General features: G+C 47.0%; 1 protein-coding gene across 5 annotated transcripts in view; it reads right to left on the bottom strand.

The window, feature by feature from the left end:
* Window positions 1-25412, bottom strand: part of TENM2 (teneurin transmembrane protein 2) — a 998704-nt gene that overhangs the window by 113332 nt on the left and 859960 nt on the right. For 4 of the 5 annotated variants that reach the window (XM_068536332.1, XM_068536333.1, XM_068536335.1 and 1 more), the window contains 2 exons: window positions 23438-23521; window positions 8593-8739 (listed from right to left, as the gene is read on the bottom strand). In XM_068536332.1, coding sequence (XP_068392433.1) covers window positions 8593-8739; window positions 23438-23521 — 231 coding nt within the window. The remainder of the gene's footprint in view (window positions 1-8592; window positions 8740-23437; window positions 23522-25412) is intronic. The other variant, XM_068536336.1, reaches the window with a different exon arrangement.

Below are 25412 nucleotides of genomic sequence, written 5' to 3'. Positions count from 1 at the left end.
GGGCTCCATGATCTCACAGCGCCATGATCTCCCTATCTCATGAAGACATAGTGTCCCTCAGTGCGTGGCCCTACCCATGGGTAGTGCTGGTAGTACCGGCTGGGCAGATCAAGGAAATACCTTGAGGATTGAAAAGGGAGGGAATTCCCTGGAAGAGGCTTGGATTTTGCTGTGCGTGTGGAGAGAGGCGCAAGCATTGGGCACAGAGCTTTGGGGGACACCTTGCAGTTTTCTTTGGATTCACATTTGGCCGCACAATTCTGGCCCCTCTCCAGTCCCCCAGAGCTCGTGGCTGAGAAGATGGAAAGTCAAAGAAAAGAGCACAGGCTTTGGGGCAGCTGCTCTCGCTGCAGCGTGGAGAACGCCTAGCTATTTAAAGTCCAACTGCTCCAGTTTCCCCCGCTGGCCCCCGGCATTCCATTGCAGAAGTACTCTGTGGCAAAAATGCACTCCAGATCCAAAACTGGGGGGCGGGGCAGGGGAAAGCTAACACCAAGGCTATTTTTCAGAACGCTGCAGAATTCGTGCTGCTGAGGGGCTGAGGGTGTTAAGGAGATCTGCCCTGCTCTGATCCCGGACACGAAACTCAGGTGCTGCGAGGGGCCTACAAGGAGGGTTCTTGACCTGCTTTCTGAACCCTGACTTGGCTACATTCTAGCTGGGGGACCTGGGTGAGCCACTTCACTTCTCCGGCCCCTAGTTTCTGCTTCTATGTAAAGGATAATAAGAGGCTCTCAGGGCTCTCATGGGCTATTGCCATGATTTATTTGGGCAGTTTGGTAACGTCTGAGCACAGGCCTGGCCTCTGATAAGTGGTCCATGCATCAGGCCTTTGACATCGAACCAAAGGACACTCCCTGTGCTGGTACTTTCCAGCTCCTCAGGTACGTTCCTGGGAGATGCTAGTGTCTACGTCAGATTTGTCAGCCCTGGCATTACTGACACTTTGGGCTGGACCATTCTTTGTGGTGAGGTTGTCCTGTGCATGCAGGACGTTTAGCAGCATGCCTGGCCTCCACCCACTAGATGCCGGCTGCACCTCCTCTCTTTCTCCTTGTTGTGACTCATAAAACGACAGACACTGACAATGTCCCCCCGAGAGCAAAGTCACCCTTTGCAGGGAGCAACTGGTCTGGACTGAGGGGAGGATTGTGGGAGCAACGGAGCTAATCATGGCACCGGGGCCCTTGAACCTTCATTCAGATGCTGGTCACAGAAACCAAGAGGGTAATCTCTGCCATCTAGGCGGTTTCTCTGGCCAAGGCAAAAGTAGAGGAAGCCAACAGAATGATACAAACGTTACCTCTCTGCCACCAGTTAGACCTGTGTTTTGATCCTTTAATTCCCTAAAATAAGTCCTCAGTGATTTAAATTATCAACTTTTTTTTTTTGCAGATTATGCATTTTAATTACAATTGTATGATGAATATTTGATTTGTTATCTAATCAGGGAAAAATATATAATCCCTTAAGAGACACTTAATAACCATTTAAACTATTAAAGATTTGATTAGAAAAGACTGAAGGTGCTATGTTAGGTAAACGCATGAACAACAAATTCCACGGTCAAATACATTTACTGTGAAAGGGGAAAGTTTCTTACTATGGGAGAGTTTTACCTTGGAGGTGATTTTTCCGAAGACCTTTTTGCGACAGCACACATTCTGTACTTATTTGAACCTTCTTCAGAAACAACTTCCAAATTTCATTAGTGTTGTAGAAGAAATGTGATGCTGGCTTTAAGGCGGAAAAGCAGTATGTTGTAGTGGTTAGCTGAAAGGCCTATTTTGAATATGACCTTCTTGAGGTACCTTATCTGGGAAATGGAAAAACTATGAAGAGAGAGACTCATAGACCTTGCATTTCTGGTGTGAAGAAACAGGTAACACAGAAGAAAGAAGGGGTAATTTAGGGGCGTGACATTTGCTGTGAAGGAAACAACAGAGGGTGATGGGAGAGAGAGAGGTGAAACTTCCAGGTCAAGATAGGCCTCTTTGGGGCCTTTGAGCTGAGACCTAAGAATGAGTAGAAGAAACCAGTCAGTCATGCAAAATGCCCAGGTCAGAGTATTGCTGGCCCTGGACCAGGAAAGGCTCTTAGGGAGGATGAACTTAGCTTGTGCAAGGATGGGAAGGCTGGCCAGAGTGGATGAAGCAGGGCTGCTACAGAGGCTGTCGGGGACACAGTGAGAGAGAAGGCAGGGACCCATCATGGCAGGCCCTCTAGGCCAAGGTGAAACATTTGATTTTGATTCGAGCTACAGGACAAGCCCTTTGAGGGCATGACATCATCTGATTTACCACGTAAAACTATCCCTCTGGCTGCCGTGTGGAGGCACAGAGAACATGGGCACAGCAGCAGCTGAGAGATCCCGCTGGTTGCCTATTCCCATGATCGAGGTGCCTCCAAAGCCCAGCACAGTGCTCTTGAAATCTTACTGAGTATAGCTTTTATATGCAATGGAGAATGGATTCTATCTTTTTTTTTTTTTTAACCTCAATAGAATAAAAGAAAACTGAACCCCCAATTCTCAGTCTCCTAACTAGAAGATTCTCTAGTCCAATGTGCCTAGGAAATCAAAGATCTTATTTCAACTGGAAGATCCTGAATAATTATAACAGCCCCCTGTCGCCATGTGGTCCTCTAGGAGTTCAGTTGCGGCTAGTTCTGCTTCCCTCCCAAAGAAGAGAGCCCCAGTGCCTGGCCGGGTGGCAGTGGCCTCTAGGTCAAGTTTTCCTTCGAAGCATTAGATATATTGCTTTCCTCTCTGGGAGCTAATCATTTATGGCTCCAGTTACATTTCCCACAAGGTCTTTGGACTGCAAAGGGAATCCTTATCCAACCCAATTAATAGAGCAATGTTGCACTTTTAAGCTGTCCCCCACCCAACCCATCCATCAACATGATTTGCACACATTAATCAAGGCATTTACAATGGGTTCACCAAGCTTTCCCTCTCACTGGATGAAGAAATGGATGGGACTATTTGGACTTGTGAACCATAACTCTTCCAGAGTCCCTGAAGTCCCGAGCTTGGCTCTGCTAAACGCACAGACGAGGTGAGTTATTAATTACCAATTGAGAAAAATGCCGGGATAGCATCCCTGAATCATGTCAAACCAATTTGGATGGTTATGGGATGCCGAGAGAGGGGGAGGCGACGGTCGGTGAGGTGTGGGTTTCGTCTGTTCCAAGTGCTTTTGGACAGACTCCAGTGTTATTTCTCCTCGTTTAGACCTGGCTGGAGTGCCCTGAGCTCAGGCCAGCATCCACATCTCTTAACCCAAGGCAGCCTCCTTTGGAGCAAAACAAGGAACCGAGCTTCACAGATGAAGGTGGGCTGGGAAATTCCGTTCTGAAGAGCAGCCTGACTGAAGCCCTTAATTTAGAGAGAGAAATGCCAATGCTGCTGGTGGATGGAACAGCCCCTACCAGGGGCTCCTGATCACACAGATCCGTGGAATTGAGGGCGACAGGGAGAAAGGCTGAAGACCCTGGGCTTAGTATTGCGACGGGCTTTCTTTCCTGACCTGCAGTCAACACCCATGCTCCGGGACAGTCCCTTCCTACCCCGTCTGCCCTCACACACTGGATTGTAGTAATAATACCACCATGTTTATACATCTTGTCTTTTCAGATGGATTCAGTGAGCTCTTTGCGGACACTCTGTGTCATGTCTGTCTTCGTATTTCCAAAGGCCTGATGTTACTAATGTCTAACATTGAGTAAACCCTCAACGAGTGTTTGTTAAAACATGAAAGAATGGCTGATGGATGGATGGATGGATTCACACCCTAATGACAGAGAGTTAAAGGATTTTAAGATTTTGAGACAAACATTGGCCACCTCTCCAACCAGGAATGGAGAGCACTTCTAAAACATACTAAAGTTATTTACTCAGAAACGAAACAGGAAAATGTGTTTATGTTTTTCCAATTACTTCCTTCTACTTGAAGTAAAATTCCCCTTTCTTCACTTCACTCCTCTTGTGTTCTGGAAATTCTAGGGGTAGAGGTCTGGGAATAGGCACCATGACATTGGGCTGGGTCAGCCCACCCAGGGGAAACCATCATTTGAACAAGTTTTTCTCCAAATGTGGTCAGCAGACCACTTGCGTCAGAATCCTCTGGAGTGCTTGATAAAAATGCAGATTCCTAGATTCCATATCTGACTTAATGAATCAGAATCTCAAAGGCCTACAAATCTAAATTTTAAACAAGCTCTCCAGTGTGGTCACTCAACACTGAAGTCTGATGAGCACTGGTTAGAATCTCAGCGGTTCTGTCCTGTGGGAAAATTATGGGTTAGGCACCATCTCTGTGGATTCAGCATCCATTCTAGACAATAACAACAACATTAATACTAATAACATTAAAGCTAGCAACAGCCAACACAGGAGGGTATCCTATGAGCCAGGCACCTTGTAAAACGTATCACACACATTTTCTCAGTGAAACTTTACCCCTGTTCATGGAGGTGGCATTGCCACGCCAATTTTACAGACAACAAAACTGAGACTTTGAGGAGTAGACTGACTTGCAGAAGTGGGATACAGAGACTGAGCCCCGAGCCCAGGCTCTTAACTCTATGATGCTACGGTGTCATCTATTCAGCAATCAGGGAAGTGACAGGAGAAGGAGCAAAGCATCTAACTTTCAGAGCTGTGTTGAAGCAGAACAGAGGGAAACAAAGACAACTCCCTAGTGTGGTCAGGAAGGACACGGGGCATGGTGACTCGTGGATAAGCTCAGCTTCGGAAGGGCCATCTCCTACCCCTCCACCTCCGGGCCTCTGCCCGCAGACTGGAGACAGCATCTGATGGGATTCCATGGGAGCTTCAGACGGGCTCCCAGGCTGGCTCACAATGATGGGAGCCTTGGGCTTCTATAGACAGAGGGCCGGGGCCCCTGACTCCAAGTTCTGGGTGACAAAGGGGTGGAGGGAAGGAATAAGGACTGTCTTTCTAGGCCAGAGAAACTACCAACGCCTCCCCACCTCGAGGTTTCCACTTTGAGAGAAAATCTACACCCTTTCTCCTACCCCTGGCTGTGATGAACTAAATCTCACACCTCTGTCTCGGTGGTGATAATTAAATATTATCCTCCTGTCACTTGATGTACATGTTGTGTGTATTCTCAGACTGTAATGAGCTCGTATTTGTCTTCTGTAGCAAAAATATTTCTTTGAGTCTCTCCTTTTTCAAATTGGGGTGAGCAGTTCAAGTAAAGATCTCTCACTATTAAAAAGACAGCCTGCTCCCCGGCACGTCTGTCTGAACCGTTTCTACTACTTCTCAGGGGCCATGGCAGGTGAAGTTGGTCCCTTCAGAAGCAGCCAATGCTTCCTGAGTTCAAGTTGGTGGTCATATGGCTGGGGGTGTTGGGAGAATTTGAAAGCAATGGGAGTAAGAAGGTAGGAATCCATAAATTGTTTTGGGGGGATATTCGAAGGCAGCTTTTAAAAATTGTTTTGGGGGGATATTTGAAGGCAGCTTTTTTCAACAGGGTTTCTCGTCTAAGTACCAGAGAATCCAGAGAGTACTTGAGCGAAAAATTCCCCAAGTTTTCCAAGGAAGGTACTTAGTACCATTCTAGATGCATCGGAGAGAAGTTCATTCATTCCACATAATGGCTGGCTTAGGTCAGTGGCTCTCAAAGAGAACCTGCGTTGGCATCCTCTGGAAATTTACTAGAATCTGCATCAGCATTCTCTGGAAATTTACAAGAGATACAAATTCTTGCATCCTACCCCAGACCTAGGGAATCAGAAACCGGGGTAGGGTTTAGCAATCTGTGTGTAATCAAGCCCTCCAGGTGGTTTTGCTGTAAGCTAACATTTTGGAACTACTAGTGTCTGTAGGCATTAGAGCTTCTTTCTCTCATGGAGGAACTCAGGTTGAAAAAGGCTGTTATGGGCTTCGAATATCTATATCCATATTTATATCTATATTTATATCAGTTTAAAATTTAAAAAAAACTATCACTTTAAACTTGAGATTTTTAAAAAATGGAGAGCATTCCTAGATGGAAAAATGATTTGCCTCTTCCAGCTCACTTTGGAAGGGCGCTCTATTATTTTCCCCATTCGTGAGGTTTATAACAAATGTGTTCACTGCAGCTGCTCCCCAGGCCTGGGCGTCTACTCTTACCCACCCACTGCTACATTTAGAGACCCACACAGCACTTCCTGAGAACTGGCAAAGCAGGACAGAGCCTGGGGCAGAACTTCCACCCCACCCTCCCCACCCCCTCACCCCCCCCTAAACAAACAAAACAGTGATGTAATTAGTGTGCTACAGGATTGGATCTGCAGTTGATGAGGAACAACTTTAATATTTATCAATAAACAGCAAAGTGCTGAGCACACCTCCTAGGGAAGTAATTAACCACAAAGAAGGATACTCTGCACCGAGGAATCTCCTCCAAAAAAAGACCTCAGTTAATTGTGCATTGCTTACACCAGGTGAGACAGAATCCGTGCCTACCCCTCTCACCTGACACAAGCAACTCTGAATTAACTGGGAGTTTCTTTTTATAAACACGGGTGCAGAGCCTTTTTTTCTTGGTGGTTAATTACTTCCCTGGGAGGTTGTTTTAATAGTTCCCAAAACAAGGCCATTATTGTCTTTAGCACAATCACTGCCTCATTTGCTTTTGTGCCCTGCCTTTCCGGGTGCCTCTTGCCTCTGCCTGCCAGGAGGGACCCTGAACTGTGCCCCTTGGGCCGTCCTCAGGCTGGGGACTTGCAGGGTTCCTCCTCCAGCCCCAGCACTTCAGGAATTTGGTTTTCTCCTGGTGGGAGCTGGGATCAGGGTGGGGCTGGTGGAGAGGGAAGTGGGCGGCGCAGGGCACATTGCGGGAGACTGAGTCCCCCTCCCCTGGGTGCACCGTTCCAGCCTGTTTGCTAAGCTTTCAGCTGCTGACACCAGCGACAGGGAAGAAAGCTAGGACAGCAGCTCCTTTCTGGAAGAGGAAGGTGTGGATCTGTAAACAACCGCTTTGCTTGGTGAAACCACCAGGGACCAGAAGCAAAAACAGTGAACGTTACCAGGGAAAGTAGCGCGATTTTGACCGTCTCTCTTGGGGAAAAAAAAAAACGTATATGGAGTCATGGCTCACTTTATTCAAAAATGAATTAAAGCGGCTTCTATTTTGGCTCTGTTTCAGGAAGGTAAATGAATCAATGAGAGCTCTGTAAACTGCATCAAGTCTATCAACTTGTTTTGATCGGTGTACTCCTATCAGCGTATGCACATTTGTTTACTTACAAATTGTAGACGTGTTACGACTGCAGTCAGAGGTTATGGAAGTTGTAAAATGTCTATCAGGAGGATGAAGAAAAATAAAAATAGTGTGTCTGATACTTTCAGCCTTAACCCAATGGATTGCACCTCACTCCGGACATCGGTGAAGCTGACCGACCCCTTGGGGCCATGAGGGCAGGGGCTGACAGTCCCAGAGCCCAGGGACTGGCACATACAAGACGATACATATTTTTGTTAAATAATCAGACTCAGAGCCTCTTATACCCTGAAACAGCTTCTGCCCTGAGGGAATTCTGACCAGTTAGTCATTTTGGTAGGGTTGGATGACAAGCGTGTACTAATGTTACGGGAGAGCATGACTCTGTGTTCTCAGGGAATCAGGTGGTCCATATGCTACTGCACCCCATGTAGCCCCAGAATCTTAGCACTCCATCAGGAAACAACCCAGGAAAATTCAGCTAGGGGTACAGAACAGAGGTTAGCAAACTTCCTGTAAGGGGTCAGAGAGTAAAAATTTTAGGCTTTGTCTAGGCCAACTAACCAACATTGCCTCTGAGGGTGAAAGCAGGACAAAACATAAATGAATAGCCGTGTCTGTGCTCCAACAAAACTCTGCTTATGGACACTGAAATTTGAATTCCACATAGTTTTCATGTGTTGTGAAATATTCTCCTTCTTTAGGTTTTTTTCCCCACAACCATTAAAAATGTAAAAACCATCTTTTGCTCGCAGGCCGGTACAAAAACAGGCAGTGGGTCGGATTTGGCCCAAGGGCTGTGGTTTGCCAACCACTGGGTAGAACATGGACTTTGGAGTCAGAGCTGGGTTTGGGTCATGATTTTACTATTGGTGACTAAGTTATCTTTTAAAAAGTTACTTAATTACTCTCTAGGCCTTGGTTTCCTCGTTTGTAAAAGTAACATCTCAAAGGGCTGAAAGGATGAAGGGATGCACTGCTTACCACCTCTTAGCTCAGGGTGAGCACATACTGTCATCACCAGCACAGATTTGTTTGTAACTCCCTGCCCTGGAAGGCCTGGCAGGGACGGTCACCCAAAGGCAAAGCCGGGGCCCGGCCACCTTTCTGTGGCGACGTGTACTTGAGAAACCAAAGCCAGCATCCAATCCCAGTGCCCCCAGCCCATGTCTCCAGGAGCCCCCGTTGGCCCGAGGATGCCCGTTCTCTGCCGCGTTTGCTTCAAAGGAAATGTTACAACAACATTTGACAATAGCTGAGGGGAGGTCTTTCAGGATAAAGGACTCATGATGACCATCTATAAACAATGCTCTGCTCTTGAGGGGCCGGGAGTTAGAAGACGCTTGCTCACCTCCCTCATTATCCTTGTTATCCGCACAGGAGGTTTCCATGGCAACGTTGCATCCGGGCCCTCTCCAGCCGGTCTGGCAGACACACTGCCAGCTGTTCTGACCCAGTGTGCATCTCCCATTGCCGTTGCACAAATCGGGGCAGCCATCTGGTTGGAGAAATGGAGAGGATGAGAAGGAGGAACGTGAGGCCGCGCTGGGGCAGCAGGGGAGCCATGCAAAGGGGGAACAAGGCCACAGGGCAGCCGCTGGGCCAGCCGCAGAGTGGGGCCCGGACCTGCCTCGGGAAGAGCCGGGGAAGCAGGCGACTCATGCGGTTGCAAGACGTTAGCAGGGGCCCAGATGCAGAGGATCCCCAGTGACACTGACCTGTGCGTAGGGGTCTGAGGCAACCTTCCCAAAGTGGGGAACGTTCCGGAAAGCTAAACTAGCCCTGAGCTTACGACACACCTAGCCAGGCCGTTATTTCCAGCCCGTCGGCTCAGGATGGTTGCTACCTCAAGAAAAATCTTTTCTTTCTTTCTGTTTTCAGAAGAGCCTTCTGCAGAAGAGAGAAAATTCCCTATCAACCCAGAATGGAGGCAGAGTGCCCTCCATCTTTCAGAATTTTAAAGCTAAATTTACATGCGATTAGCACGAGCTTCTTAGGACCAAGAGCTGGATGGTTCTGCTGGGCTATTTTCATATTTTTGTAGTATTTCGCTTTAAGGGGCACTTAAAAATGTTGGCTGCCAATCATTCAACCTATTTATGGCATGATTTTAAAATACTGCAGGACTGGAAGGCTGGGGAAAGAGTAGGTGCTGAGTGCCATGAATCGGGAAAAGATAGAGGAATGCTTATGCCCGTGGGGGAAGGCAGTGGGGTTCGAGGGATTCCTATTTTGTGGTTTTCTTTTCCTTTTGGGGGTGTGTGTGAAATCAGCAGCCTACCTCATTCCCTAATTGCTCCAGCACCCAAAACAATTGCAGCTACTACTCCCCTGACCTGAGCGTGGGCAAAGACACCCTGGATGAGGAAAGAAGAGAAAGAGTGTGGGGGGCACTATAGAGAGATGGGGAGTCTCTGTGGCAGAGCCTCTGTCGCCATTTATAAGATGCAGAGAGAAGCACAGGATTGGTAGGATGTGGCCGCACTCACAAAACCTACTTGCTGGCAAGAATTCCTAGATACGTTTTTATTTTTCTTTCCTTTAACGGCTTTACTGAGGTGTAATTTACATACCATAAAATTCACCTGTTTTAAGTGTACTGTACAAGGCAATGACTTCGAGGAAATTTACAGCGTTGTGCAACCTAGGTATGTTTCCCTACTACATTTAAATATATTCCGAAAGACCATTAATTTAATTGTCCTCAGAAAATAACTCTCCTGAATATCTATCTCTCTCTCTCTCATTCTGTCTTGACATCTGCTACCATCTCTATCTCCATCTCTTTCTATATCTATTTTTAAACCACACAAAGAGCAGGGTAGCTTGGGCCGTGGCGGAGGGATGGAGCACTTTGTAATGATGGAGGTAATTGATTTGAAACCTTTGTGGCACAAATCTTCTGAATCGAAAGTGTGCATCTCCCCCTACTTCTCTCTCCGGCATTCCAGAGGCCGTCACCTGGCAGCCTTCCTCTCTTCCCTCGAGTACCCCTTACAAGAATGCCGATAAACCTAATTTGTGCATGTGGCAGCGGTGGGAATTTAAAGGACTCCTCCTAGGAAGAAAGGGCTGGAGGGTTTGAAATTGAGTTGAAATTTACTTCTTTAAGGAGTTTCACTCCTCAATGCTTATTCCCTCCCATCCTTTCCAGAATGTGGTATGCATGGGTTAGGACCTGGGAGAACAAGGTAAGCAACAGAGGAGACGTGCTACATTCAGAAGTCTCTGTAAGGAAGACGAGCTGTCTTGAGAGGAGGAATGAGGAGATGATTACCAGGGAATCTTTTCTTTTGTTGAAGAACCTGGCACTAAATCCAGGATGTGAGCAAATCATCAGTGTTTGCATATCTGAAAAAAGACTTACTTGTCCCCATACCTATCCTCACAAAGCAAAGAGTCACATTTCCATTCCTTCCTTACCAAGGAGGTGACCACAGCCCTGCCTGGAATACCTGTGACTTTCCCCCTTTATACTTTGAGAGAGAGCGCTGGGAAGGGAAGCCAGCCCCAGGGGGTGTCAGAGAAATGCCACAAATATTTCTGCAGGAGCAAAATGCAACTCAGTAGGAAAAGCTCAAGGGACAGCTCACAAATTCTCAAGGAAGAGAGAGTATCTTCAACCTCCAGGCACCCCCAGCTTTACAATTTCTACCAGTAAGTTTTAGGGAATGGATCACAGAGAATACACTACATGGCAGACCTACCAGCATTCACCTGGCACGGTATCTATTATATGTGCTTTGTTATTTAGCTACTTTGAGGTCTCATGTTTGAATAAAATCATGCACAAAGTCTCAACAGAAGCCTCACTGTGTAGGAAACCCACGTCCACTCCATAAAAGTCAAATTTGCGAAGAACACTACCAGCATGTCAGTCAGAGATATGCACTCAAAATATGCATGCTCCTAGACCGAACGAGGCTTTTTTCCCCTTCTCTTTCTCTCTCGATTCCCCCCCTTCTCCCCTGACCCACTGAAGCGAGATAAACAGACCACAGTAGTGGGTTTTCTCCATATCGTATGAGGAAGATGAAAACACGAACAGTGGGAAGCTCGCAAATCTCTGAGAAGTTTTGGGGCAGCTGGGAATTAATGGACAGGACTTTGTTTTTTAGCTCGAAGAGGAAGAAAGCAGCCTTGGTGAATGCGTGGCGTCGCTAGGCAACCCCAAGCTATCCCCAGCACAAGTTCCTTCTGCTGGTGGCCTTCTGAGGAGGTGATTCGTTGTGTTTGTAAAGTGCAAAGCCAGCCTCCACTGAAGGGAAAACAAAAGGTAGGAAGTAATTAGTCTGGGAGGGCAAATGGGTATCAGGTGGTAGCTATTCTCTGGAGAGGAATCTGTAACTGGAGTTGCATTGGGCTTACGGGCTCATACTTTGGGATCCATGAGGTCTCCTGCATGGAGTCTTCTGGATTTCAGGCTAGCTAGCACTGCTCCTCCTTGAGTGCCTATCTCTGAGACCACCGATACAGGAGGCCTTAGGCACAGCTGTTTGATTCTTTGTGCAGGTGGCGAGCTGGCTGTTGGAGACTTCAGGTTCTATCGTGACCCTAGACTAGAGATTCTCAACTGAGGCAATTCTGTCCCCCATCCCTCCCTCCAGGGGACATGTGGCAATGTCCGGAGACACTTTTGATGATCACATCTAGGGGAGGACGCTACTGACATCTGGTGGGTAGAGGATGGATGTCCAGCATATTACAATGCCTAGGACAGTCCCCACAACAAAGAATGATACAGCCCCGAATGTCAGTGGTGCTGAGGTTGAGAAACCCTGCCCTTGATCTAAAGCTGCATGAGAGCTGAGATTTCCCTGTTTGCTGTTGGAACCCAGCACGTGCCCTAGTGTCAGGCACATAGTAGGTGCTTAAATGAATGGAAAACAGTCAGGTGGTGCCAGTATCATTTCAGCCTGGCCCTCATCTATAGACTCTTCTGAGAGTTAGGAGAAGCTAGTGGGACCTCTTTCTCAAAGATCTACGTCTTCTTCCCAGGGAGAACTTTCAAGGGCAACGGTGATATCTTGGGATGGTTCTCTCACACTTCCAATACTTTTGGCAGAGTGGAAATGGAATAGTTTCCAAGACTTTTCTACACATAGAGTTCCAACCACTAGGAAAAATATATCTGTTGGTACAGTTACCAGGTAGGCAGGCTTTTTGTCTTAACAAAAATTAGAGCTGATGCAGAAATTTGGGATTAAAAACAAAACAAAACAAAAGCCAAGCACACTGATACATTCAGATGACTCCTGAATTTTCAGCTCTTTCCCTGATCTCTGGACCTGGACTCCAACGTGCATTTCAGCATCTCCATCTGTTCACTCACAAGCATCTCAAACTCAGCAGAATTCAGTTTCTTGATCTTTCTTCCCCTCCCAAACTCTGATTCCTTGATCAATGAACGGCACCTGCATGTACCCCACTGGCCAAGACTGAAACCTTGGAGTCATTGTTAATTACCCTCCCCCGCCTCCTCTCTCATCTCATGTATCTGGTCAAAAACCAAGTCCTGCCTAATTTTCCTCTTTACTATAAGAAGCCCTACCTGCGCTTCCTAAATATCTCTAGAATCTGCTCTCCACTCCTACCCCTACTGCTACTACATTAACCTAAGCCATCCTCATCTCTGGTTTAGACTCTGGTCAAAGCCATCTAACTGGTCTCCCTGCCTCCGGTCTTGCACCATCATCCATTTCTCTCTGGTCTGGACACTGCTGAAAATACTTCTATAGCTTTCCACTGACCCTGGGGCAAAGTCTGAAGTCCTTACCCTGGCTTCCAGATATTACATGAACTGGTTGTCACCACATCAGCCTAACTCAATATCACTTTAGGCTTTGTTCAGACTGAAGCCATTCGGCCTTTCCTCATCTGCCTAACTTCAGCCCATCCTTCACCCAAGTCATCTCCAGGGAGCCTTTCCAAAGCTCCCAAATCAAGGCTAGCTCCACCTGTCATGGTACCTTTATCCTACTCTATCCTATCCCATCCACCACACTGAATCACAACTGTCTGGCAACTCCCTGATGCTTGCTAGCCCTTGTAGCAGCCCTTCCTTAAGACATTTTATTGTCACCTGCAGGAAAATTGTTGTAATAAAGGTGCACATCGTCATTAACTGCCATTTGAATGGGGACCCTAGAACTGTGCAGTGTACAACTGCTCTGGGCATTTCTGTTATGATGTAAACCTGTCAGGGCAGGGACCACGTCTATCTTGTTTACTCTTGGATTGCCAGTACTCAACACAGAGTCAGGGGATGGATGAACGAATGACTTCTGACTGAAATCAGCATCTCTAATGCCTTTGGCAGAGTGAAGATGGAATAGTTTCCAAGACTTTTCTACACACAAGATTCCAAAGACTGGGGGGGAAAAAAAAAAAATCCATCGACACAGTTACCAGATAGGCAGGCTTTCTGCCCTAACAAAAATTAGGCATGAGCAAAATAATGTCTACAGCACAGTAAAAAGGGGAGCATAAATGTACTTGAAGAAAGCTATAATTGCCATAAAAGGCTTTTCTAAAAAAGCATCAAGAAACGTTCTGCCATGTGCAGCAATTGAGAGGTGGAAATAAGTGGCTAATACGGTAGAAAGGATGTGGGAAGAGAAGTAGGATTTTAGCATTCAACATCAGGCGCACCTTAGAAAAGCAGAGAGGGCAACACCCAGATGGGAATGCAAGTGAAAACACAAAACAGGCTGCATGTCAACGCAGACAGATGACAAGGAAAGCCAGAGAAGGGAGACGTCCCTGCTTGGTTCAAGAGACCATTAGGAGAGCTACTGCAGCCTGGGCTACACCCTTGTAGGAAGGCTTTTCTGAACCAAGGGGAAAACCTTAACCCAGTTCGGAGTCAGACGTCTGAGATTAAAACCTAGATCTCCCTCTTGTTGTCTGTGTGACCTTGAGCTGGCAGCTTCACCTTTCACCCCCGTCTGTAAAACGATATATCTTGCTAATAAATCTTATTTCTTGTCCTTCCCAATAGAATGCAACCTGCACAAGGGCTAGGATTTTTGCCTCTCTTGTTCACTGAGGTATCCTCAGTGTCTAGAACAATAGTTGGCATATGACAGACACACAATCAACGTTTGCTGAATGAATGAATGAACAGGGATGATGGTAATACTTACTCTATACAGATGTCAGAGGGGTAAAATGAAATGATAAAGGCAGAGATTGAGCACATCGAGCTTGAGCACATTGTAAATGCTCAACAGAGAGTAGCACTTACAGTTGTTCATGTCGATATAATTGTTGATATTACAAATATTATAATTAGCAGCAGGCATTTTTTGGGGGGCATAGTTTGAAGTGCAGGCCACTTCTTCTTGCCTCACCTTCAGCTCAGGAAAAAAACACAAGCGCCTATCCTATTTCAAATTAAGAAATGGAGGCTTCTGGGGTGTCCTGAGTGTGTGATTGCATCACGTCCAAGGAAATCCACACTCCCCTTTGCCCACCACCCAAGAATCTAGTAATGTCACTAGAAGTGTTTTCAGAAAACCCACTGATGCTGAGGGTGACTCTGAGGGGCAAGAGAGGTGAAGGTGAAATAAGTGATGACTTTCTTTTGGGCAGCCTTGTATTTTTGCTTGTTAACTTAATGAGGGAACCCCCCCCTCCCCCAACTGTTTTAAACATGACTGTTTCCTTGGAACTGAGGAACGGACACACATTGGAAATACGTAATAGAGTCTGCCATTGCACTCCAGAACTCTTTAGACTTGCAGACAGCTGAGGTGCTGGGGACTGGGGATCACCGGGGCTTTGGTGGCCGTTTCTACTAAACAGCAGTGACAAACGCTCAGAAAATTAATCTGGTGTTTCGAGACACTCCGGGGAAAGCTCCAACTAATTTTAGAAGACTGACTGCCAAAGAAGCACTCTGGTCCCAGAAAACAGCAAGGCTTGCCCTCTTGCTCATCTCTGCGAGCAGGAGGGAGTGGTGAAGAGACCGCTTCCAGGCACAAACTGGCATGGACGCTCAGCCAGGAACCTGAGCTTGAACAGCTGCCCCTGCTTTGTCAGAGAAGTTGTGGAAAATCCAGAGGCAGATGTTCCTCTGCGTTTCAACAGCGTGTGTATGTCTTTAAGGGTTTGCATAGGGGTGGGGGGGGGGGAGGGGGGAGGGGGAGGGGGAGGGCTGGGAAGGGCAGTGATCCTTTCCACGGTCTAATGTTCCTCTTTTGCTCGTAAGGCAGAAGTCATGCCCCTCCACCCCAGCAGCAACAGAAACAGCAGAGCTCCCATGAGGTGATGTAAGTTTGGATCCAGGTGTCAATGCTGCATGTTTCCTGGACGCACCAGGATTCTCACTGATAAGCATCATTTCTGTCTGCCTGGGAAAAGCAAGGCAGCGGGCTCAGCCTTGGGCTCAGAAAACAAAACGCATCTTATTTTGTACTGTTTTGATGCTTCGAACTCATATTAACGCAATTTCTTAAAAAGGAGAAATCATGGACTTCCCTGCTGGCTCAGTGGATAAGAATCCGCCTGCCAACGCAGGGGACACGGGTTCGAGCCCTGGTCTGGGAAGATCCCACGTGCCACGGAGCAACTAAGTCCGTGAGCCACAACTACCGAGCCGGCGCTCTAGAGCCCGCGAGCCACAACTACTGAGCCCGCGCGCCACGACTACTGAAGCCCGCGCGCCTACGGCCCGTGCTCCACCACAAAGAGAAGCCACCGCAATGAGAAGCCTGCGCACCGCAACGAGAAGTAGTCCCTGCTCACCGCAGCTCGAGAAAGCTCGCACACAGCAACGAAGACCCAACACAGCCAAATAAGATAAAATAAAATAAATTAAAAAAAAAAAAAAAAATAGAAATCATGAGGGGAGGAAACAGAGTTTAGGTGGCAGTAACCGGGAATAGCTCTTCTTGGGAGGGAAATCCCACGTCAATTACTTAGTGAATTGGGACTGAGTCATTATCACCCAGTAGCACTGGGGTCCAACACAAGCCTTGCTTTCCTTGAGGGGAGCCTGCTTTCTTCCCCTGGAACAACACCTTTCTTTGTCCCACTTCACCCCATCAGAAGAGGATGTCATGGGTAGTGATGGGCAAATATTAGCAGGTTGCCAAGGCCCACACCAACCGGGGCCACGCTGGAACCCGCTGCCGATGTACCAGGAGTTTCTCCCATCGCTTTGGATCAAGCACTGCTTCTCAAAGTGTGGGCCTGGCACCAGACGCAGCAGTATCACCTGGGATCTCATTAGAAATGCACATTCTCAGGTTCCACCCCAGACCCACCATTCAGGACCTCTGGGGGGATGGGGCCAGGCAACCTGCATTTTAACAAGCCCTCCAGCAGGTTCCGATGGCTGTTGGGTGAGAACCACTGCTTTCAGGCTTAAGTCCTAACTCCTGAAAAGGGCCTCCAAGGCCCTGCCTGATCGGAACCTGTCCATTTCTCCCTTTCTTATCTCCTGTCACTTGCGTCTCTGCTCTCTGACCTTGGCCACGCTGCCCTCCTCTGTTCTAGAACATGGCCTGGATCCTCTTCCTTTCGCACGTTTGCAGATCCCTCTCCCTAAATTCTGCCCCCTGCACTCACTTGGCAAAGCCATTTATCCTTGGCTGAGCCAGCGGTTGTTCAGGGAAGGCTCTCTGACTTGCAGCTCAGGGTTCCCCCTCCATCACGTGACTTCACAGCACCACCTACCCCTTCTGAAGCACTCGCCATCATTCTAATTCCTCTTTTGTTTAGAGCAGTGGGTCTCCACTAGGCTGCGCGTTAGAATCGCCTGGGAGCCTTGAAGAACCCCGATGCCAGGCTGCACCCCCAATTAAGTCAGAATCTCTGAGGATAAGACCCAGGCGTCAGTATTTTGATTTCTTGAGCTCCCCAAGTGGCTCCTCTGTGCAGCTGAGGTGGAGAAGCGTCAATGCCCATCTTCCCGGGAGCCTCCAAGCCTCCCGAGTGCAAAAAGACTCTGACTCTGTCGTACAGGCTGTTCTCCCAGCACCTGGCATTAAAGCTGTTTGTTGAATGAATGCATAAATAAACCATGTGGTGCTTCTGCTGCTTCACTGGGCCCTTGATTCGGCAGCCAGGCAAAGGGAAAAGCTTCCTGCAGGTCACACCCCAAGCCCCTGGATGGATGACACCTCCCCAAGCAAAAGAAACAGTTGGTTCCGGTACAGGGTCTAAAACTGAGCTGATGCCAGCGGCCGTGGATGAGTGCTGGAGAAAGTCCGTGCCTGTCACCTTGGAATAAACTGATCCCTCCTGACTGAGAGACACAGGATAGAGCAGCCAGCGAGGGAGGAGAGAGGCATGTTGGTAGATTAAGAGGGTAACAAGAGTTCCACCAAGGCAGGGATGACAATAATAAGAAAGCCCAATGGTTTAATGTGGTTCTTGGAGGATAATCAAGTTGCTGTAGCTCGTGTTGCTTACTCCCACAGCTGTCCAGCAAATAATGAATGTGGTACCTCCCTGGTATGGAAATAGGGACAAAGGCACGGCTTTGATCTCTTTTTTGTTATTTTTAACCATCCAATTTCTACACCCACTGAGCATCCGTATAGCCACAGGAGGGTCATAAAGATACAAATAACACCTAAAAGGCCTGTGGGCACGGACGTGTTACTTACTGCAGGCTGGCCGCTCTCTTTTAACTGGTGTCAAGATCACGCTGATGATAAATTGCCATGTATATCCTTTTGTTGTTGCTGTTTGCAGCCCAACTTTAGAAAATGTAAGGAAATCACTAAACGTTTGTTTCTTAGAGATGTTAAAAGGGCTAGACAAAGAACCTGCCCTAGGACCGTAACTCTGGATTTTAGGAAGCTTTTAATAGAATGACAACAAGAATAGCAATTCCTCAACTAGACATTTCTGTGTGCCTGGCACTCTTTTATATGCCTCTCATGCATTAACTTATTGTTACAACAACCCTATGGTGTAGGCCCTAGTATTATTCCCATTTTACAGGAGAGGGAATGGAGGCACAGAAAAGTTAAGTAACTTGACCAAAGTGGCAGAGCTGGTTAGTGGTGGAGCCAGGATGTGACATCAGGCTCAGACGGGCTCCAGAGTCTCTGCTCTCAACTAGGGGGACCAACTGTCCCCGTTTGCCTGGGACTGTCTGGGTTTTAGCCCTGAAAGTCCTGAGTCCCAGGAAACCCCTCCGTCGCATGCCACCTGGGATAACTGTCATTATCAAGGTCAGCGAGTGAGGGCTGGGCTCTTTTCACTGGTGGTCATGGAGGCGAACGCCCCCCACCCCCAAGGGCAAGGGAGAGGGCACAGACTTTTATACTGGGTTACTTGTTTGAGGACGTTGGGCCCTCCAGCAGTATCTGTGGCCTCCTTGGGCCAAAGTACCAGGTCAGCCCGGTAACCACATGGCAGTAGCGTGGTGAAGGCAGTGGGCTCTGAATCCAGCCCTATCCCTTGGCTGTATAATCTTAGGCAAAAATTATAAGCTCTTTATTCCTTAGTTTCTTCATCTATGAAACCAGGGCAAGAAGGGTACCTATCCTAGAGGGTTGTTGGGATTTACAAGAGAGAATACATATCATATTACGTATCATACTTGGCATGAGTGTTAATAGGTGTTAATGCACAAAAATATGCATGATGTGTAAACCATGTGTAAATGCACATAGTAAATGTTCCAGAACTGACAGCTATTATTATTAGTGTTATTGTTAAAAGTAACCTTGAAGAAAACAAAAAAGAAAGAAAAGTAACCTCCCAAAGAGTAGCAGAAGGGTCCCGTGTGGCTTGGCAGAGCCTCTGATTGGCACTTGAATTGGTGATGGCGAGGGAGTGTCCCCTACTGTTTATTCCAGGATCAGCACAGTCAGTAGAGCAAAGACCCCAGGAAGGTGCCCCCCAAAGAGGAGGAAATGGAAATGAGAAAAGTGAGATAATTTCCTGAGAGTTACATGAGTAAGATGGGCACATAACGTGACACGTTATCTTCGGAATCCCCCTTAAATGCAAGAGGCAGGTGAGGTGAAACTGTAAAGGGTCCCAGGGTTGAGAAATCTCATTCAGGCTCAAAAAAAGTATGTTAACAGAGAGGGGTGGTCTGCCTGGGGTGTGGAAGGGGAGCCCCGTGGAGCAGGAGAGAGCCAGGGTCAACTCAGCAGTGAGTGCGTCCTGCTTGATTGGGGGGAATGAAGGGACACCACTTGCCACTGACGAGTGCGGGTCCCGGTGCCCGGCACTTCACATCCTCATTACTTCATTGAGTCTTTTCAAGGAGCATATAAAGTACAAATTATTATCATCATCTGTGGCTGAAAAATCTGAAGCTCAGAGAGGTTAATGAACTTTCCCAGGGTCATAATCAGTGAAAGTGGTAGCCTGAGGGTTTGCACCCAGGCCCGTCCAACTCTGGGCCCATGCACTTTGCTTCCCTCTAACCAGGGAGGATTCTACAGGGAGAGGGTTGGCATCGGAATAACACACCCCTTGCTTTGACTCTTTGCTTCCCCGGGCGATCTTCTGATCTTAACTTCCTTTCCCATATAGATTTCTCTTGAGGGAGAGAATACACTGAGAAGGAGATGTGGGTTTTCCTCACTGTGGATTAATCAATGACCATTTATAGGTTTATAGGTGGTTTAGGGTAGTGTGAGCTGTCAGTCTGGAGCTTGACCCGCTCTGTTAATAAGATGAGAAGCGGACAGGATCGTGCCAGGTGAAGCCACCCCATGATGTCCTGCCTGAGTGGCTTGGTGGTCCCCAGTCAAGAGGGTTGCCCTTTGTCTCCAGCTCTACCCCTCGCCCTTGATGTGTCTAGCGTGTGGATATCAGGAAGTGAAAGGACTTCTAAGGGAGAAATCCCAATGCAACATCAAGCATGTACGGAGTTGTTATAATGTGTCAACTTCCAGAATAAATTCATGAGCTTATTCTTTCATTCATTCGGTAAATATCTGCGGAGTATCTACCAAATGTCAGGTACTTTCTAGACACAGAACATATAGTGGTAAACAAAAGAGACAAAGTCTCGCTCTTAAAGGTCTTACATTCTACTGGGGGAGACTCATAGTAAACACATAAGAAATTAATATGGCACGTCAGAGGGGTGATAATTGCTAGGGGGGAAATAAAGCAGGGAGGGGAGCTGTGATGGGGGTGGTGTGAGATGAGGATTGCTGTTATGTATGGGGTGGTCCGGGAAGTCCTCGCTGATGAGGTGACGTTTGAGTGAAAACCCTAAAGGAGGGGAGGGAGAGAGTCATGCCAATGTCTGGCGAGACAGGAATCCAGGCAGAGGAAACTGTAGGTGCAAAGGCCCTGAGGCAGAGAGTGCTTGGGGTGTTGGAAGGACAGCAAGGTGGCTAGTGTGACTGGAGCAGAGTGCACAAGGGGACAATGTGGGGACAGGGTAATGGGGTGGGGACAGATACATGCAGAACCTTGCAGCTTACTCTGAGGATAGTGGCTTTATTCTGAGTAACAAGAGCTCTGGGGATATTTTGAGCAGAGGAGTGGCCCGATCTGACTTGAAGTTTTAAAGGGTCCCTTTGTGCAAGGAGAACACACAGGGATGGGGCAAGGGCGGGATCTGGGAGGCTGGCCAGGAGGAGGCCATAGGGGTAGTCTTGGTAACTGTCGTGGTGGCTCAGGCAGGCTACAGGGGTGCCCTGCTACCAATGGCTCTGTGTGGCAAGGCTAATTCTCTATGGGTTTAGGGTTCCCTACACATCCCTCCAAAAGAAAAGACTTCTGAGACACAAAAGCAGAGGATAAAATACTTCGCCCATAAAATAGCACTCCGGTTATGCAAATACATTTGACTCCTCAGCTGAGAATCAGTGAACAAATGGGGTTGAGGAGACGGGATTCTGCCCTCCTCTCCAAGTTGCTTTTCCTTATTAAAGACAACAAGCAGAGTGAAGGGAAAGGGCAGCATGGGTGGAGGAGATCAGAGAAGCACGGGGTCTCCCAGGCTCTGTCCCTAGAGTCAGGGTTGACAGTCTAACATGGAACAGCTCCAGCAAACGAACTTCCTGACTTTCTTAACATAATGACTTCAGACCACAGGCTGCATGTATTCTGCCAACTTTGTCTAGTTCTTCTTGGCATTAAGGCCTCCTTGGACCACCCCCAAGCATCCTCCCAGATAATTAATCCTGGACTTTAAATCCCTTTGCATTCTGTTTATCTCTATAGGTCAGCTTGACGCATCTGAATTGTGGCACTCAAACACACTAAAGCTATCTCTATCTATCATCTACCTATCCACCCATCACTTATCCAATATCTATTTATCTATCTATATATTTATTTATTTATTAATCTATCGAGCTTTCCCTACCAAACAATCTCTCCAAATCCTCTGAAGACGTGCTCTCAGAACACTGCATATCAAATGACCTCATACAGTAACCATATTTTATCTTGTTTTCTTTACTTTCTGCCTGGTACAGAAATAATAAAAACACTCCAATCTCCCCTCCGCTTTTCACCTCCTTTCTCTCCTCTGGCTGGCACGGTGTCTCCCACCCCGCCCTGACTCACGAAACCAGCGTCTTCATCATTCACCAATCCCCATCCTTGTGACGCGGGTAACCCTGCCGTCCTGACCGTATCCTGCGCTTTGAAACTCTACTTGCATGTAGTGTTCTAGTCCTTTTCTTAACGCATATTTTAGCTGATCAAGGACTTAGGGGGCGGGTCGCTGGTCATGATAGGGTTTTTATCTACCAATTTTGCAAGAAGTCTCCATCGGTATGAGGAATGAGGAGACTTGTTTTCCGAGAGTATACAGTTCCAACAATCTGGCCCATGCTATTGTTAGGTGCTATTCTTCAGTTTTGCATAATGAGTGTGCCCTTAGGAAGGCAAGCGCTTCCTCTTGGAAATCCTCTCATTTACAGAGAAACAAAAAAATCCCTCCTTTCAAATACATTTTAAACATGCAAAACAGCAGTATGTTTCTGCTGTCACATTTTCGCTAAATGGATAATTGAATGGTGAATGGGAGCTGCTACTCAGCTGCTTAACCTGCCGAGTTTCCACACATACACACTCCCAAATTGCAGCCGAGCAATCCCCGGGAGGCAGAAAGCATGACTGATTTTTCCAATAAAGCTGCAAAAATCGATAATCCTTGTAGATGGAACACTCACGTCTCTAACCATCTCAGAGTTTCACTTGCTCTGCTAGCCTCTGCCTTTACCCTGGCACATGTTACCAATTCTATACCACCAGGACTTAGCCCGAGTTCTATTCCAGTTCTGCTGAACGTCCCTTTTAGAGAGGCCCTGCAATGCGTCTTGACTCAGAGATGCTTGGGTTTTATGGGGCTCTGGGAAATGTTGTTTAGCTTTTCCGGAGCTCCAGTTAAGTTCTTACGTATGGCTGTGTATGCCTGCATGATTAATGGCACTTGGAAGGTCTTGGAGCTTTCAGAGGTCACCCTGTGTGTACTGAATAACACAGCGCAGGGCCAAAATTACCCTTGGATGAGAATCCTGGCTCGACACAAATGCAATGGCATCGCCTGCTTTAGTCGACATTGCCCGAGACTTGGTACCTCTCCCTGACTGTGCTTCTAAGGAAAGTTACCTCTCCAAAACATTTTAAAGATAAAATGGGAACCATTTTGGTTTCTTGGTGATTTCTCCCTGCTGTGTCATAGGTACCAGGATAAGAAAGAAGGCTGGGAAAACCAGAAGGCTGCTATGCTAGTCTCTGACAAGACGTCCAAGGTCAGGGTAGACAGGCCACGGTGTGAAGCAAATTAAGCGTCCATGCAAAATATGCTACAGCGTGCAATGCTGTGGTTGAGAATTTAAATGCACGAAAAGTCAAGAGATTCGAAATGATGGTTCCCACAGCAACTATAACTCAGTTCTCTGGTGAATATAAAATTAACTTCATTGCAAAACATGCTGTTCGATTTACACCTTAATATAGTCACGGCAGAGTTACAGTTGCTGTGAGAACGCTAACTCTGAATTGTTTTGAATAATTAGTTTAATGAAAAGTTGGTAGAAATGTGAACTCTGATAGAAAGTCAACTTAAATTTAGGGGAGTTGGTCAATGACGCCTATGCTGAGGGGCAGTAAGTCATTTTCGAATTCTGAGATAAGTTAGGGCACTCTTTGGCCAGGGGGTGCTGGTAAAGCAGAGAACCCCAAAGCATACTAATAGGGGGGGTCATTCTCCTTCACCAAACAGACGCTTCTGCAGGTGGTGACCTTACCAGTAGGTGAGGATGGCTCCCTGGTGCCCATATATACTCTGATTTCATCGCTGGCCTCCAAAGTAATCCTCTTGTTGTAATTACCTGGGGTCAAAGCAGCTGATCAAAACAGTGCACTGGTTACACCTGGTCTCTGTCAAGTCAACCTGGATTTAGAGCTCACCTCCCCCTCTCCCTGCCAGTTAAGACTTCCACTGATTGTTGAACCTCTCTGAGCCAGTTTTCTCACCTGTACAATGCTGATGACAACAGTTTCCACCTCGCAAAACTGATGTGAAGATTTGACGAGAGAAGGTCAAAACGTTAAGAATTTGGCACCAGGACTGGCAAGTTTTCTGGTCAATACTCAATAACTATCAGCTATTATTATCTGAAAGGGGAAGTCAGTCAATCCGTAAATTCAAAACATATACGACATCAATTATTTGGCCCGTCTCCTTATTTCAGCCCAAACCGATTTGGTGTAAGCCTGAGTCAGCCGGCAAGGGGTGATAAAGACAGAAATGTGAACTGGAAGAAAGCTTCCTAAGCCACAGTGTGTCTTCAGGAAAGATACTTGAGGCCACTTCTATTGAAGTTCTGAAACGAATCAGTTGATCATCTCTTCCACCAGATGAATATTTCCTAACATTTTTTTTTTCTTTTTTTTTTCTAACATTTTTGGTTACCGTCTCCTTCCCCATGAATCTGTTTTATACAATAAAGAGTAAGATGTTTTCACACCCTCCCAAGGAACATTTTTCACTCCATTGGGGGTGATTCTGTGCCATTTTGAATGTATGCACTACGTTACAGGCCAGCACATCCTTTGTTCAAGCCCTCGTGTTCCCAACTCAGGAGGAACCCTGCGTTTACTCAGTTTTGGTTATTCCCTTTGCTATTTCTTCCTCCAATCCAGCTCTTGACTTTGTAACAAATGGGCTGTTTTGGCAGCTAGGAAACACAGTTTTGTTTTTTTTTTTAACATTATAACATTTTTTAAACATCTTTACTGGAGTATAATTGCTTTACATTGTTGTGATAGTTGCTGCTGTATAACAAAGAAGAAACACAGTATTTTTGAAGCCAACTCACAGTGGCTCTTCACTCTTTCCTCTCCAACTTCTCTCCTCAGATCTGATGTGCTTTCTCTTTCTCTCTCTCTGAAATGGCTGAGAGGGTCATACCCAGGGAATCTCAAGCCAGCTAGCACTTACAGAGCACCTTCTGTATTCCTGCTCAGGGAAGGGGATCATTCAGGCTCTTTCTGGGTAGTACTTTTGCTGCTGGGTGGAAGGACTGGCCAAACCAAAGGAATTGGTCCTGTCAGAGATCATCTTTCTTGGGTGTCACTGTCAGGGTTTTAATAGAAAGGGGTGAAGCCCCAGCCTGGGAAGAAAAACAAATGAAAAGCAAAACCCCCAGCAACGTGCATTTCTAGCTTCTGAAGCCATTCCCAGCTGGCTTTAACTCCTGTCTTCCTGTGTCAGCCTCACGCTGTTTTCAGGGGCTCTGCCTCTTTCCCCTCAAAGTCTTGGCTTGTGGCTTTTTACCTCGCTGCGATGATTAGTATCAGTAACGTTTTCATGTCTGCTAAAAGACGGGATTTTATAACACTGCAATCGTTTGCTTTTACTGCTCAGAAAATATTTTAAGGTTGCATTGCTTAGTGTAACCCAATCTCACTGGTGATGGATGCGGAAATTTACATGTCAAGGTAAAGGCATCCCAGGAAGCTGAGGTCAGTTAGATGCACTGAAACCGACCTGTGGTCCTGCCAGGTATTTAACTCAACCTGGAATTTCACTTCAGTTTCTTCCGAAACCTGAGTGGGGCTGCGAGCTGAAACTGCAGTGGCCGAACTCCCTGCTGACCAGTGCATCTGGCCTCTTGCGCTTCCCTTGAACTTCACTGTCTGCCTTCAGGAGTAAATTTAACCCGAAGGCCAGTTCAGCCAGGTGGGCTTGAATTTGCCGGCAGATCTACGGTGAGCGTC

Source organism: Eschrichtius robustus, chromosome 2 (assembly GCF_028021215.1).
Source record: "Eschrichtius robustus isolate mEscRob2 chromosome 2, mEscRob2.pri, whole genome shotgun sequence".
In the NCBI taxonomy this organism is placed as follows: Eukaryota; Metazoa; Chordata; class Mammalia; order Artiodactyla; family Eschrichtiidae; genus Eschrichtius; species Eschrichtius robustus.
Note: the sequence above shows the minus strand (reverse complement) of the source record. Positions and strands in the feature narration are given on the sequence as shown.